Here is a 17,698-nt window from a genome sequence, read left to right as displayed (position 1 = left end):
CTAGTGCAGGGTCAGAAACTACTGATGCTGCTTCAGGGAGCACTGACAGGTTGTTGGGGTGGGATTTGGGGGAGCCTTTTTGGTTTTGTTTTGCCAGATCCACCAATTTGAACAGATAAGAAGACCCATTCTCTTATCTAGTCTAGTAGAAGTGGCCATTTACAGTTTAGTATTGTTTCTCATTCTTCATCCCAGTTTACCTTCATCATCTTGGGTTAGTTAAAGACAGTGTATCAAATTGTCTTTTCAGTGCTTTTTTGTTTTTTCCCCCTGTAACATAAGGGAAATGACTTCGTTCACTGTTATCTTTGTTTTAGCCATTAATAAACAATCAAGTGATAGAACACTTGAAAAATAAAAATAAGGACATAAGATATCAACATTTCAATATGTACCATGGTACCTAGGCAAAACACATTGCTCTTGCAATATGCAAGTTTAGGTACAGTTACTCAGGAAAGTTTATAGAAAGCAGACATGACCCACGAAGATATTTAAAAATCTAATTATCTATAAAGCTTGGGGAGAAATTACTAGGAAAAAAAATGCACTTTTATATTTTACCATCTTCTCTTTTTCTTTCTGTCCATTAGACATGTAATCAGTTTATTTCATAGAATATAAGAGAAGAATGAGGTTTTCAAATCAGCATTCTTTCAAAAAAATCTTGATTTACTGTTCTTCATCAGTTGTGCATCACTGTACAATAATCCTAGTCAACCAGCCAATTTCAGCATCTTTGTAGGAAAAACCAGAATCAATCAAAATAAAAAGAGACAACCCCCACAAACTATCAACAGAATAATTTACTTCTTTTGTCATGAGAAAGTACCTAAATATTTCCCTCCAAAAATACTTGAATTCATGGTGCCCTTTTGCAAATATTTTAGTGGAAATACTTACAACTGAAGAATACATCCTCAGATCTCATTCCTTTGAGAATTAGCCAACACATTTGTTAAAATCAGTGAATTTTTCTTCTGGTATCTAAAAGTTTCCAAAGCTGGATCATTTGGTTTGGTTTTGTTGTTTGGTTTTTTTTTAAAAAAAAAACTCTAAAAAGGTCACTTTCTTTTACTCTAAGATGGCAAGTGGACACATAAAGGACTAATTGCATTTAAATTCTTCCAACAGTTATAAAAGCTGTTATGGCTGAGGAGCTGCCATAAAACAACCACATCTTCCCATTTATGCAGAATTCTCCTTTCTTCAAAGGAACAGGTATGAAACTTCCTACATTGCTCCAAAAAAGATTGCCTAACATTGGCCAAGTGTTTTTTTTTTTTTTTTTTAACCGTAGTAAAATAAAGGGGTGATTTTTTAAAAAAAAATTTTCAGCATTTCTTCTCTTTCGATGAGTTAGATTTTGCAGTGTTACGAAAGTGCTGAAAGGCAAATTTTATGTGAGGTAGGTTATCATGACTTCAAACAGACCTAAAGAAATAAAAATGCTGTAATAATGATAGTGTGATCTTTGCAAGAAGTGATGGAATATGATCTGATATAGACACACCCAATTATTCCAGAAGTTACTAAATCTACCATTGATTTAAGTGAGCATTATTTTTTATTATTCATAGTATTTTTCCTAATATTAACATCTAAAACTGCCATCATACACATAACTCCACTGTGCTCAGCAGACATCTATATTTTAGAATAGATATTTACTCTCAACTACTCATTGTTTAAAACAGGCAGTGGCAAGGCCAGTTTTCTATGGCTAGAAACATGGACTTCTACTGGAATCATTAAACTTACACTGACAATTTTTTTAATGCTTTTTTGGATTTTAAATAGAAATTGAAGGAAAGTTAAAAAACATAGTCTCTAACTAGGATTCTTTGTTGTTATTATAAATTAAATAAGCGATGATAGTTGTCCACACAAGTGCTCCCTGATTGCCATTAGAGTAAGCATTATTTAAGATTTACTGATTTATTATTAGTAATTTTCAGCATGCATTGTTTGTGGACTGGATCAGCAGAAACAGTTTAGGAGATGAAAATACGCTAGTCTGCTGTAGAGCACAGATGTCCAGGCAGCAGCATAGTCTTCATGCGCTCCATCACCTGCGCTCTTCATCCCTGAGGAAGGATAGCCCCTCTCAGTGGGAATGCTTTTTAATTTTACTGCCAGCTCAGTACTTGGTTGGAGTGAGAAACCATCAAAGTGCTGATTAATTTCTGCCAGTATCATGACAGGTTTTTTTTCATGTGCAGCTGTCTGGTTAGAATCAGGCTGAAACTACCCATTCATGTCCATTATTTCCCCAGTCTGAAACCATGGTGTAGCCCACAGTGCAGACTGCAGTTCCAGTGAATACTTGAGACAGATTTTCTTCATTTCATTTCATATCATAGGTAATTCCGATACTGTAGATCCAAAAAAAGGATTGGGAGAAAAAAACAAAGGAAATGATCATACACCTAATAAATACCATGCAACCAGTTTCTCCTCAGTTTGTGAAAGTAAGATATTTTTTTTTTCCCAATAGTTATTGTCTGCTTATATCTGGCTTTGGAACAGTAATAACTAAAAATTCAGAAATTTCCAATGCAAATTTAAAATGTCATATCTGATTTTCTGCTCAGTCATATAGCTCACACACCTCTACTCTTAAAGGTGCCTACAGTAGCTTAACTTTTAAATAATAACACTAAAACGTATTTTTAGAAACCCCTTTTCACATTTCTGTAGTCTTGTTTGCCTAGAATAATTGCCATAGAATATATTATAGTAGGTTGATATTACGTATCTTCTAGAATACCTACACCAAAATTCATTAATTTTTCTGGCAAATAATTACTTTAATTACAGAACACAGTGTCTGTACGTGGAACTGTTGTGGAAGAGCTTGGTTTATCTAGTCAACTTCTCTATAAATAAAACCCTTAGTGGTAATCACTGAGGACTAGAAGTATTTTCACAAGTTGCTATAAAAGAATAACTATCTGCTAAATGAATCTTCCCAGTGCCTGTTTGAAGGATGACTTATCTGTTTCAATATACTTGTGGGAATAACAGTCAACATTCTTTGACGTGGATAGCTCACATACCTTTTTAGATAAAGCATTTAAAGTCATCTCCATTTTAAAAAAAAAAAAAAGGAAAGAAGGCAGGCCTTTATCAAGAAACCTGTAATCTTGGTGATGATACATTCCATGAATAAAGTTACAAGAAAAAAAAATTCTCTTTACCAAAGATATTTAAAAAAAAAAAAAAAGCACATAATAGAAGCATTAAGTCTCCGTGAGCATTGACTGCATTACCAAGCAGCTCAGAGACACTGAAGACAGCAGCTGGTCTCAGCTGGATATGACCCTGAACAACCTCATCAAACCTTGAAGTTGACCCTACTATGAGCGAAGGGTGGAAACAAATGATCTCCAGAAGTCCCTTCTAAGATGGTTATAATTATCACTAACAACTAGTAATAATCACTTAATTGGTAATCTTCAGGCACTGTAGATATGCTCTTCATTGTTTTGAATGTCCATTAAGAAACTCAGCTCAATGTACTCTAATTTAAAGGGTCAAGGAATTTTTAATTATTTTGCAGAAAGTCACAACCTCCATTTTAAGTAAGTTTGCTAAAATAAGCACAGATCTATAGCATTTATAGGATTACTAAGAAATATGTAACACTGATTTTTCTGTCACACAAGTAATGATTTTATACGGACAAGACATTGTTTGGGGAAATCATCATCAGAATAAGAGTATATATGAAATATTATGAATTATATTAATCAGATTTTATAAAATATCTGTTTTTCCTATGTAGGATTGACAGTTTATTAAATGGCAGATCTGCCAGAGGGGTAGTCCTAAGCATTACAAAGCTTTTGCCACTATCACTTTTACTTCTGGTAATACCTTCAGGTCTCAGCTGCACAATGGCTAAAAGAAAAAAAGAATCAGGGGACAGCAGGACAATGTGGTCAATAACGCTTCCTTTTCCTTTTTTAGCTCCTGCTTTTCATATGTATTCTCTAATGTCCAGTTCCTTTAGAATCTTTAGGTCAAGCCTAAATGTTCCCAAAACTATCAAAACTTTAACAAGTTTTTTAAATTAATTAATTTAATTAACAATGTGCAAGTAATTTGTCTGTGTGTGCTTGAAACTTCTTTAACATAACCAGTCAGTCAGTGTTTCAGGAGGAGGAAGGTGGTGTCTCAGGTGCATGGAATTACAGTCTTCAGTGGGCTAGGGTTATCGTGCCACCTCAGTAAGTATAGCTTTTAAGATGCCTTTTGTCATACACTCTGACTATTGTGTTTGCACTTCTTATGTGTGTGAATTGGTGGATCTGACCAGTAGAGACGGGTTATTTTGATCAATAGACTGTTTGAGAATCTGCCAAATTGACTCAGTTTTTCTTTCTTCTGTGTTCTTGATTGATAAGGAAAAAGCCCAAAAATGCAAGAATATGATGTAATGCTGTGATTATATCACAACTTGACTGATTCAATTGCAGAAGACTACCTAACAGTGAATGGTAAAGTGCAGGTCATCATCCTTTCCTTGAATTGTTCTCTGTGTGGGAGGACTGTGGGGACAGCCAACCCCAGCCAGCCAATTTGTCTTCACCCTTAACAAATGGGTCAGAAGATACTATGGAAAAAAATCATGTCCTTCTTCCACATCATATGTTTGAAGCTCCAGTCTTCTTGTCATAGCATCCCTGCAGGTCTTCCGCTAAGGTTGGCATAACAGTGACACACGCCGCCTTCGAAAAGACCTGTAAGGCTAGACCCTTAGTGACAACCGAGTTGTGACAACTGCAATCTACTCACCGCTCATTTGAGTTCCTTGTAGGTAGAAATGAAGAAATAGCTCTCCCCCCACTGATAATCACTGCTGTGTAGGCTGATGTGACCATTAAGGAAAATACTGATCGGCTCAGAAAGGACACAACCACTGCAGTGCTCACAGAAGATGGTAAAAATGTGATCCAAATCTGATATTCAAACCTAGGCAGATAAAAACAGAGAAAAGATTATAACAGAAAAATAAGGAGAGTATAAATACCATTTCCCAGATTAGGGACCAAAGAAAAGCTTTCTTTCCTCCTCCCACAACTCTATCCCCTTTACTTTCAGCTGCAACACCAAGCACCATTCTGCTAAGGATTATCACTCCCCACTACCGCAGCCCCAAAGCACACTGGCCAAAGGAGATGAAGCTCTAAAGAGACGAAGCTCTAAAGAGACATAGCTAATTCTTTCACTGAGAGACAAAATGCTTCTACATGTAGGTAACACGTTACGTAGGGCCTTAAAGAAATGTAGATACTTAATGCTCTTACCAAAAAATCAAGCTGTAAAATATATCAGTAGAGGTGATAGGAAATAGATACAACACACAAAAGTGTGAGAGCAAAAGAAAAGGCTCGCTCTACTGGTAAATATATTTCTTCTGATAACAGAACTATAAATCACACAAAAGGCCCTAAACCAGGATGTTACGGTAAGATATGTGTCTTTGGTAAGAAATCCATATTTGTCTGATACTGTCATTGTATCTCTACAGAGCAGATTTAACAGAATATGTTTCTGTTTTGTTCCTAGTGTTAGAATCATGTATATTGGTCTAGGATATCTTGTCATCAAAAAAATTATATTTTAAACCATGGAAGATAAATTGTTACGCACAGTATTTTATGTCCATGTGGTGTTTTGGGAATCATCAATTGCTTGTTTTCTTGTTCACTGTGGAGTCATGTACTGTTCAAGTGCAACTAGACTAGTCCAGTAATGAGTGTTTGTCATCTATGTCTTTGTCCACATGCTTGCCTGCTTAGATCAATATCACAGATGCAAATAACAAAACCTGATTTTTCCTGATGCATGCAGATCCTCCAAAGTTTGATAGGATATGGCCGAATATTTCTTCCCTTGAGGTTTCTAAACCAAACCAAGGTAGGATGCTGTGAAATTCCTAGTGGTCTAAAATTACTGAAATTGCTTTCAAGGAGTCTCACATGGTGGCAAAAGTAGTATCAATGATAATCCAACTCATTTTTCTTACACTGCTAAGTAATGCGATTCTGTGAGCAAATAACCATAAAACAAACCTTACCTGAAAAGTCTTCCAACACTCAGATTATGCACATCATCACTGCAAAAAGTCTGGAAAAGTAGACGTACAGGTTATAAGTACGGATATACAGAAAGCCCTAGATAACGTTGGACTTGTTTCAACAGCAGTCTGTACCTTGAGTAAGTTTCAATATTCTTGAATCAGAAAGATTATCTTTGTCTACATCAAACCCATTTTTAATGTCTTGTTTCCACTTTGTGTTTCTAAGTTTGCTGAGAGGCATCCTCCACTTGCGTGCCATCCTCAATGCAAGCAAGTTTGCTGCAGGATAAACTCATAGCTTTCTGCAATTTGAGTGCCACAAAAAACAAACAAAAAAAAAACCACCACTCACAGACTGTGGCATGGTGATTAGCATTGAAAGAGACAGAATGACTTTTTAAGATGACTAATAAAATAAAGATTCTTTGTTACTTGAAGTTGTATTCAGCTATACTTCACATTTGAAAATGATTGTTCATTATAAAAAATAAAGTCCTTTTGTTCTTATTTACCGCCCTTCGCTCCCAAAGAAATCCCTGCAGAAATCTGGCCTATGGCTTTCTTTGACTGTTCAAAGTGTGTCCTTTCTGTGCTATAACACATAGAGATGGAGAATAAAATTAATGAAAAGGTGATCTAGAAAGTAGCTACCAAACTGAACAAGATGTATTGGGAATCTCTTGGGGAATTACAGTGGAAGGGCTGTAGTTAAATCCATTGATCACAATGACTAAATCAAAACATATGCACATATACATATAAAATCTACCATGTTATATGTACAGGTTTCTATGTGCCCAGCCAAATAGAAAACAATAATCTGTGCTTTCTATAAAGATTAGCAATGTACTTTAGTTTGCATTATTCACATTTATTTTAAAATATATATCCCTGATCAAGCGATACTTAGCGTTCCAATAACTTCATTTAGCCCATGTTACATTTTTCAAGCTTTTGCATATGTTCCTTAAACAAACAAATAAAACCCAGATTGATCTGTGCTCTCTGTAAGTATTAACCTACATTATTCACAGGAATTTTAAATCAAAACATTCCCAGTGAAATGATATTTAGCATTTCTAATGGATTTCATCACTTAATTATACTGCTTGTGATCTAAGGCTTAACTTCATTGCAAAATACATCTTGAACAGCACAAAATTATTCATTCAAAATTACTCTTCCCCAAAATAAGAGTTTTAGTAAATTTAGTTTTGATGTTTTGTTAGGGAGCACAAAACACAAAAACGTAAAAGCATTTCTAGTCAGATTATGTGTTTGCAGCATACTGTTACAGTGTTTAACATTTATTGTAGATTAAATACTTCAGTCAGGGATAGTGGATGAAGAGACTAATTATAGAAGCCTGCCTATACCTATTATTATTTTATTGTGTTTTCATTGTTTATGCTATTAGGCCAGAATAAATATGCATGTAGATTTAATAAAACCCTTTTGCAGACCACTCTGGTTACCATATAGTCATTGGTCATGGATTGGGAGAAATCATCAAATAGCCTCTAACACGAAACTGTTAAAATGCATAGATGTGACTTACATTCTCTATATCTTGGATATCACAGCTGAAATGATTCAGTAGTTAATAGTATAAAACTCATTTTCCCTAACTTTCACCCTTTCCTACAAAACAATAACTGTTGTTAAAGTCTATTTAAAAGTTAGACGCTAAAGAAGTTTATATTAATCTTCTGATTTGCTCCTATATGATACGTTTTCTAATTTACTGTTCATTTTATTACCTATCCAGTTCCTCCCAAATTAGCTATGTCAACTGTTTCTTCTGTTCAAGTTGCAAACCACAAGAGAGGTAGGAATTCTTGGATTCATACAGTGATTCCATAGTGCTCTGTGTTGTGAAAACATTGCACTGTATGAATCTGGAATATCTGTGAAGTGTACCCGTCAGCTTACTGGTGAGACATCTTCATTGACAACAACAGAAGCATTAAGTCGCATAAACATAAGCCATACAAAGAAAATAATAAACGTGCGTCTTAGTCATTGCTGGCGTATAAAGTGACATGGCATTTGATTTTAAAGGAATTAAATATATGAATATGACCATTCAGATTGTTGCCTAGAAAGCAAGTGTTGGCTGGAGTCTTGTTTTCCTCGCTGATATGCAGAAATTGTAAAAGAGGGTACATAAGCAGATTAGTTGAGGGCAAACTATATATAAAATGTCAATTGTCCATATCCTTAAAAAGTATCTGTAAACACCATGGACTGTAATGCATAGTTATGTCTTTCAATGCATTGTAAGTGTGCCTTACATCTTCATTTTATTGTAACAGTGTGCAAATTCAGAGCGTAGGCATTACATTTGAACTGATGGTTAAGTATTGTATCAAAATAATGGAATTATATGGGCATAAGGAAGAATGCCAACGTTCGCTCTGACTTACAAGTAACCTGTTTCATTTGCATATCTGTCATTCACAGTCTGAACCCTGAGATCTTCTCATTGTTTTTCCTCATCAATTTATCTGTAACGAGTATGCATAAAGATGTTTTCTTTTTCTGTAGCTATTGTGAATATCTCATTATTCATGAAATTCATATTAGCAAGGAATAGGGATATTAACAAATGTTTGAACTTAGTTTGACCCATTTGATGAGATCATGATAACGAGCCATATTGTTTGTTAAGAAGGAGGTCATCTCTAAGGTTACAATGAAATCTCCTTTGTTTGCCTTTTGATGGGGTATAGAGGAGGAACACAATGTTACTGGAAAATGAAAAAGAAAAAATATTTTAATGCACTTTTCTTGAAATACGTTTTGTGCTTTTAATTAGAAAATGCCACTGCTAGCTGTCTCGTGCATTACCTTAGTTTAAAAATTATGCTTCCCTTCCATGTGTGTTTACCATTGTTTTATGTAGTGACATTTCATGTTTTATTGGTCGCAGATGAAAATTCAGCTGAACCTCGTCCCCACGGCACAATAGTATGTCATCTCAAAGTTGTAAATGCATAGTATTATAATGGGGGGGAAGTATTCAATTTATAGAAACAAAACAATTAAATGATCAACCTCTTTTTGAGCCTCATTCAGTGGGTAATTTTGTCATGCTTTCTACAACAGGATCAGGATTGTTGCAATCGAATCATTACGTTGGAAATAGTCTTTAAAGGCTCATACAGTCAGTCCTTCTGTGAGTTGTCAAGGGGTTTGACAATTCCTGAATCATCCAAAGACAGTTATGAAATCTAACATGGCTGCTACTTCTCCCTTTTTCCTTCACATTAAACCTATCTCGCTATCTTTAACTTTCCTCTGAAGTTTTATTTTCCAAACCATTTACTCCTTATTGTTATTCAGCTTTAAACTGTCTCCAGTTCATCTGTGTCTTTCCTGACACGTGGTACTGGGAATGGAAAGCAGCATATTCTAGCACTGTAAGCTCATGTCGTTTTGTTGTTGGTAAACCATTTGTAGCCCGATTTTGATACTTTTTCCCCATCTCTTTCAGTGATTGCATGGCTTTGCCAGTGCATGAAAGCGGTTAGGCTGCCAGCCAGAGACACGTCCCTAAAAACCTTAAGCTGCGCTTCTGACAATTCTAATAAGCAAGCTACGTTTTGGCCTTGGTGCGCTGGTTAAGGTGAACCACGCGATAAGCTAGGAAGGCCATACAGCGCTGACAGGTTTTAGCTTCCCAGCTGGCACGGTGTGGAATGCAGTTCTACACATTATGTTTGACTGGTTTAGGTAGCACCTCATGTAGCCAGTGGAGAAAATAATTCCATTTCAATCCTATGAGGACCTTCTACACAGCTTTTTTTATAAACCAGAGGATGTAAAATCAGAGGATTCACTGATCAGGCCAACAGCAGTATAGCAAAATGGGGGGAAGCAAAAATTAGCAGAAAATTGATTTAGTTGTTACTTGCCATGCCTTTTTTTTCCTTTGCACCATTGCTAATCTGTGATCGGATGTTAGACTGGTTTTGAGTTAACTGGGTTTTTTTCTATACCATGTAGCATTTATCACTCTGATGATCAGTCTAGATTCCGAGAGCTTTCCTGTAGCTTAGTATAAGTTAACTTTGAGACAAAGGCTTTCTTTCACACAGCACAGTTGTTACAAAAGAGCAGTACCTATAGGAATGCAACCAAGTATAAGAACTGGTCTCATTGTTCAGCTTTAATATTGATGAGCCACGTCTGAACTTGGGTAGTCCTTCTACATATGTTTAGGAGCATGTGTGTACATCAAACTAAGTCCTTTGTAATTACTGGATGTTTTCTCAATCCAAATCATAACTTGGAGCAAGCCTTGTTACAGAATTAATTACTTTATGTGCAGCTTTGTTTCTTGTGCTTTTGTAATGGCTAATTATATGTAGTAATATTATTGAAGGTCATATCAGAGTGGAATTAGCGCAGTCATTCATTCACAAAATACTCTGAATTTATTTCTGCTACTTTAAACACAAAAGATGATGTAGCATGGTCTGATTTACTGGCACTTTTTTATAGTCCACGTATTTTTGAAACATAAAAATGTAGTATTCTGCTGCCTGTTACTGATGCAAAACACAAGGTAAATTATTTCCTCTAAATTCACCTACAGTATGATTATGTTTAGCCACAAGTCTGACAAACATACCAGTACAGTATCATCTCACCAAAACAAATAGTCTAATGATAGCAGAAGACAAGTCCTTTGTCTCTCTCCTGAGAGAGACTAAGACAAGCACCGCTGCTGAATTTGAGATTCAGAAGGATCAGAACACTTATCGCTAACTAGTCTGTCTTATTTTAAAAATTGAACGCATAAAACCTTACAATTGTGAAATTTTTCCGGTGATTCTCGTTTGCTAGTGCTAGTTTCCACTTTTAGATCTGTTGCCTCTGCCCCTCACAGGCAGTTTTTACTCGAGCAAGATGGATATACTAGGGGAGAAATGCTGCTGGGCAGCTGGCAGAGATGCTGAATCGCACCGACCAGCTGCAAAAGACAAAACATTAACACTTTTTTCCTCCCCCCTCAATAACGTCAATTCATCATACTGAGGCTGATACACCAAATGTTTTGTTGTACTCCAGCGGTTTTAGGCATCAAAATTATCAGGTTGGTGTGAACCATGAAACATTGCTTTAGCAGTATAATATTGAAGAGAACAAGAATGCATAGATGTTAACTAAATGTGTATATGTAAATTGAATTAATGTTTCCCAGCAGCAGAAAGGCAGCTCTCAAGATTGAAACGTATGTTGTGCTAAGCATTGTACAGTATAAGAAAAGATGTAATCTATTTACAAGTCTACTACATCAGACAGCAGCCAAAGAAATATCTATGTATTAAGTGTACATAACATACTCATAAACATGGACATTGCTATTTCTTTATAAAAATGCAGACAGGCACAAATACTGTATCTGACCTGTGCCAACAATCAGTGGGCTCATTAGGTGCCCCAGCATCAGCAGCAGCATATCGTAGGCAGGGCAGCGCAGGGGACTTGGCCCCTGTCATGTAGAGAAGCATTTTACACCCTCTGCTACAGCATTATCTAATTAAAGGCTAAGTTAACTTCCAAGACCTTGAAGCCCTTCCAAGTCACTGCATCCAGTACTCCATTACTGCAGGAAACATACCGTAATTTCTTTCACCAGTTAATAAACTACATCTCTAAAGCATCATTTTTTTGCTACAAATTGGAAGAGTGTTCGAGAACCTCAGTGCCCTAATGGCTAGATACCATCTCCTAATTTCCAGTTGAAATTTCTCAATGGCCAGTTAATACCCATTTGTTCCTGTGCCAGTGTTGTCCATTAGCACAGACATTCGCTTAGGATGGCAGAAGGCTGTCTCCTTGATGTACTAATAGCCCAGTGACATCCCGTCTTCAGTTTCCTAGGCTAAACAAGCCAAATTTCCATAGTCTTTGCTTTTAAACAGGCTGTCTACTTCTCTGATCATCCTAACAACCTTTCTTGCCTTCATTCTGGGCTCATAATCTCAGAGTTGAGTGATCAGACTTACACAAGCTTTCTACTTACAAACTACATCAGACTTACAAAGCATAGCTGAGCCTTCTATAATGATATTGATACATTTCTAATTTCTACTTCTTTCCGCATAAAACCAAGCATTGCTTGTCATTAAAGACTAAAAAGCACTAGCATCTATGTTTAATGAAGGGGTTTTTAAAAAGCGGCTGTCATGCCAGCTGCATTTCAGATGGCTGCAGTAAGCATGCTTTCTATTCAGTACACATTTCAGAATTTTCATGATCTTTTCTGGCCCAATTGTTTCTCATCTCAGAATATAAAAGTGGGTTAATGCTTACCTCAGAAGTACAGTAGAAGTAGCTCTTAAATAACACCTCTCTTCTTTCCTTTTCTTGTCTGTTAATTGTTTTAGGAGGTTCTGGCCAAAACTGTCAAACTAGAGATTTGCTTGGTCTTGGAATAAAGCTGTCTGGTTGCCAAGGTGTCTACCAGTTACAGTACCCCAAGTTCAGTAGTATTTCTATGTCAGAAGAAAGCTTTTATTTTACTGACAGTTGTGGATTTAAGCATGATAAAGTTTGATAATTTTGTCCACTGTATTCAATATTTTTAATATGAGGAAGTTATTCCCTTGTCTTGATTTATACTCATCTCAAATGTGCAAAAAGATATGCATTTCTATCAGCGGAAACAGAGCCTCCCGTACCCCTGAAAGGTTTACAACTGCAAATGCTTCAGTTCCATCAGGTCTGCCAACAACAGCCAGCCTTCGACGTCATGCCATGGTCGTCGGGTCACGCTAACCTGCCTGAAACAAACTTCACTTTCATTGCAGATAAGCATCTGCTGTTGTCCATGTTACATTGATTAACATGTATGTGCCATTCATTCATACTTCTATTCATGGTTCATTTTTACTAAGCATGTAATGTGCTATTACTCTACTGCTGTATACACTTTGTATACATTTCTGTTCTTCCTTGAAAGACTGTGAATGCTTCGGGCACTCCAACCGGTGCAGTTACATCGAGCTGCTCAATACGGTCATTTGCGTGAGCTGTAAGCACAACACTAGAGGTCAGCACTGTGAGTTATGCAGGCTGGGCTACTTCAGAAATGCTTCTGCAGAGCTGGACGATGAAAATGTGTGCATAGGTCAGTCCCGGGATAACTGCGGCTTTTCTTCTGTGCCTTTTCAGCTACTGGCAGCTGCTAGGGACCACTGCTGCTTACTTGCCAGTTGAGCCAGAATGAGCTTTTTCAATGGATAAGAACATCTGTGTAGACTTTTCACCTCCTTTCCGTTGCCCCTGTAGCCCCAGGAAGGTATTTTGAATCAGTATATGACTATGAACCTCCCTGGCTAAGGGTCCTGGGAAGACTTTCCCAGGAAGCCCCTGAGAAACTGATGGTGCTGTCCTTCTGCAGGAGGGAGCCATGCTGGAGGTTCACACGTGAAAACTGAAGGGTCAAGTAATAAATACCTGGTCCCAGTCTAACTTTCAGGATTATTAGTACAGAGACTTGAATACTATCCTGGAGAACTACAAAAGTTGCCAGCTGCATCAGTAGGACATGGGGAGTATATATTAACCCCTTTTATTCATGAAATTTCATAAAAACATGTTGCAGCTAATTCTGCTGCCAGGGCTGTAAACGCAGCGTTACCACCTCTCTCCTTAGAGGAGAAACTGAAATTATGCCCATGTGGTTAGGAGCAGAATTTGTCAAATCAATTTGACATGATGGCTATTTAGAAAAGGGATTCCTAGGTGGAAACAGTGCTTTAGACCTAGCATCTGCTATAAATATCCAAAGTGCAGAATTAAAGAAAGTGTCAGAACATAATAAAAGCATATTGGGAAAAAATATAAGATCTTTAGCACACTAGAAGAACATGCATTGTTCTCATGTCACCACAAACAATATATAGCAGAAGTTAGAACACTTTAGGTGAACATTGAACATAGTTAATAAAAGAAGCCTCATACAATGGCCAGTAGTTAACAGATAGCCACAAAAGGCACTGTTCTAATAACAAACAGAGGTGGAGAAATTATTATATAATGTTTCTTGTAGACATAAACATCAGTAAAACCTGTTCTGGATTTTCATTGTGATTTTTTTTCTTTCCATTTTCCAGGAAACAAAAAGAAAGGGTAGTTATAGGATTTTTTTTTTTCATGCCAAAATAGACTATGGGTGTATAAATTATGTTTTAATATTCTTTATAGTCCATGGCTGAGATGCAAGCCAGAAACTATTTAGGTTCCAATTATTTGTTTTAGTCTGCAGCTTGATAGTTACACATTTTATTTCGTGATAAACACCCAGATCCATCCACACACTGCATTTCATGTGTCCTTCTTTTAACTTTGCTTGGCAACACATTCAGAAAATGCATGAGCTCCTTGGACGTTAATTAGTCTGAGCTAATACGAACTGTAGTAGGCAAGTCATGATTTTGTATGACTCTGCTGAGGGGATTAACCCAATCAAATGTTCTTGGAAAAAACGCACTGGCCCTCATATTTGTTTGATGTAGATGCCGGACATCATTGGTATGACATCAGGGCTATATAACTACAGCTGCCTAAATAGGCCTAATGAATATGACACTAAATTACTCTGTTTGGGATTCTTCATCATCTCATTCAGTAAATTGCTTTCCCATGTACACTGAAATGCTAGGACAGCAGCTATAGCTACGTAAGACAAGGAAGTTAATAAAGCAAGGAGTCAAAAATAAGTAAATTTTAAATTAATTTGCAAGTGTATTTGGAATGTCTTAGTAAAACAACTGTTCACTCTGAAATTGCCCAGACTCTGCAGAAATAAAATTTTTAAAACTTTCATTTAACCAGAGTTTTAAAAAAAATTAAGAAAGGCACTGTGATGCATTTGCTGACTTTCCTGCCTGATGCCAGCAGAATTCTCTTGGGCTCCCATGAGAATTGTACCATGTGAGATGACTATAGGTTCAAACCCTGGTTTGCTACATATTAAGTAATTTGTTTTTAATAAATAATATTCTTGTTGGACTAAGACAGTTTTCAGGGTCATACTGCATACAAAATGTATGTATCCTAGCTGATTTGCCAACTTAAGACAACTTTCATACTACTTTTTGTTTGAAGTCAGCAAAGTGAAGCAGATACCCAAGCGCTTTTCAGAAAACAGAGAAGTTTATACTTAAAGTGCTTAGGAACTGGGGCTCCTAAGATTTAATCCTGCAAAGTGTAGAGTATTTTCACCTCTCAGAGAGTTGATGGATTCACCATCCTTCTAGGTCAAGCACAAAGAGTCTTGCTCTATTGGAAATGCTCATTTCTATTTTCTCTGAGTTTGAAAGCAGTGTTTTTGGTTTTAAGTATGAGTGCAGTGTTGGCATGAACATCTCAATAAGCAGATTTCTAGTGACATGTGCAAATCTTATTCCCGTATGAAAGTTATTTTTGCAGGCTAATTCTTTCCTCTTCAGCCATATATGTAGAAAAGTAAAAAATGTTTGTGTCAGCTAGTTTAATGTCAGCTAACGGGGCTTTGGCTCTGATTTATCAAAACTACTTATATAGTTTTAATAAATATATATGGTAAGTACATGGATAACAAATCTGTGAATCTTAGCCGATGCTAACTAAATAGAGAAAATGTAAAATGTTTCATTTTTAAAACTGACAAGTTACAAAGAATTTAAACACTGAGAAGGTTTTTACCAGTGAACCAAATGCAACACGTTATACAGTGGGCTTAGATCTAATTTCATTATGCCCTTAATTTCTTTACAAGGAAAATAAATTTTATTTCCTAAAACGGAATATCAAAAATTTGTGGATTTTTCAGTTAACTGTAAAATTACCTCATATGGGCAACTACAGTTTCTAAATAAATCAAGATATTTTAAAGTTAAAAATCATTTACTTGACATGCTTACAGTGAAAAAGAATTTAACAACGTGAAGAGCTTTTTATTTTTACAAGGTCTTGATAAAGTCCTGATAACTCTTTATTTCAGTGAATACACACGCTGGCAAGCATGGATAGCATGGAAACCACCAAGTAGACCCAGAGTAATAAAACACTTCCATTGCCTAACAACACGAATATCAAAATGGTAGTTATTGTCACACCTATAAGAAAGCCAACCTTGCAGTCACTTAGGCTTAAGCTTCGGTTAACACCTGTGAGACCATTAGAAACTGTAATGATATATGGTTAAGTGATCCCTGAGGGCTGTCCTGTAGCCACTGTCAACCCGGAGTGACAAGCAGCAAGCCTGCAAGCTTCAGCCCTTTTTCTCGACCTTCTTTTTTACTTATTTTCATTGTGTTTTGTTGGCAGCATCACATTTATATAGTGAATCTCAGTGAACAGATGACTACTACTGTCATCTTGCCATCCTTCAAAGTCGCCAGTTGGAGGTTAGGAGGAAAATTCCTTCCCAGTTCAGATCTGCAGGGGTTTTTTCCCCACCCTGGAACCTGATGTGTAGTCTGCTTATTAGGGTGATCTAGGAATGTTAATTTAATGTTACTTAATTCCCTGTTGCAAGGGCATTGGAGATACTGACTGTCTCCCCAGAATTGTGGCTTTTGAGCTTCTTAATGTCTTAAGTATTTAGCAGGTCTTGGGATGCGTTCCACAGCCTGTGATACTGTGTTGGACAATGAGCTTGGATGTTTGTTGGACCTCTGTAGGTTATGTATCTATGGTATCAATTGTGTATTGGGAAAGATGGAGGCTAGATTCTGTTACTAAAGGTTACTGGGTCTGTGTGGTGTTCTGATTTGATCTACTATTTTTGTAAAAGGGCCTGGCTTAAAGTTTTGTTTCCACTATCTACTTTCCCTTAAACTGCACAATATGGGCCTGGTACTTCTTACATATTTATATGATATAATTCAGTAGGAAAGCTTTCACTGATTCAGAGTCAGGTTCTTGTTCTCTGGAAAATACAACATTATGTGTCTTTAAACATTCAATATCACAGGCCATAGATTTCTTTCACAAACACTTGTTTAAATTGCTGTAACTCCATTGTGTCCAATTAGCCTGTTTCTAATGTACAAGAATCAAGCCCGCTGTTTCCAGTGTAATTCCAAGCTTTTTGTCTGTCAAGGTTTTCTGTAAACACTATTCAAGCAAATTTTACTTCCTGCATTCAATATATATCTCAGTTCTGTGCCTGTTTCCATAAACAATTCATACATCTGATTAACATCAGAATTGCCAGCTTTTCAAATGGCACTCACTGTGCTGTAATTCTGCTCAGTCTTGCACAGTATTTTTGGTATGGCAGTTTTCAACTTCATTAATGAACGTTGCTAGCTAATTGACTCTATTATTATTGTGGAACTCCGTTTGCCAAAGGTAACTATTCTTCTTCAGCATGCCAAATGTTCAAAGTGCCATCTGTAATTTATAGTTAATAAACACTGAGACAACAGATGACAAATGTTTTCCTTTTTTTTTTTTTTCCTGTTGCAGTTTTCCCTTTGGAATTTTTTTTTTTTTTTACTTCCCAGTTCAACTCCATTTTGTCATTTACAGTATTGCTGAGGTTTAACCTAATGCTAAGGAACAATTGCCAAAGGTAGTCATCAAAGTAGCACTGATTCACAGACA

General features: G+C 36.5%; 1 protein-coding gene across 6 annotated transcripts in view; it reads left to right on the top strand.

Moving 5' to 3' along the window:
* NTNG1 (netrin G1) overlaps positions 1-17,698 on the top strand; it is a gene marked incomplete at its 5' end in the record, with an annotated part of 151,602 nt that overhangs the window by 105,411 nt on the left and 28,493 nt on the right. For 2 of the 6 annotated variants that reach the window (XM_082002783.1, XM_082002780.1), the window contains one exon: positions 5,860-5,925. The exons of 2 other annotated variants lie outside the window; for them this stretch is intronic. In XM_082002783.1, the coding sequence (XP_081858909.1) occupies positions 5,860-5,925 (66 nt within the window). Of the gene's footprint in view, positions 1-5,859; positions 5,926-7,856; positions 7,917-13,061; positions 13,230-17,698 lie in introns of all 6 variants that reach the window. 2 more of the 6 variants (XM_082002782.1, XM_082002779.1) reach the window with 2 other exon arrangements.

Source organism: Phaethon aethereus (genome assembly GCF_964289735.1).
Source record: "Phaethon aethereus genome assembly, chromosome: 8".
NCBI classification, from domain to species: domain Eukaryota; kingdom Metazoa; phylum Chordata; class Aves; order Phaethontiformes; family Phaethontidae; genus Phaethon; species Phaethon aethereus.
This window is presented reverse-complemented; position numbering and strand designations above follow the sequence as displayed.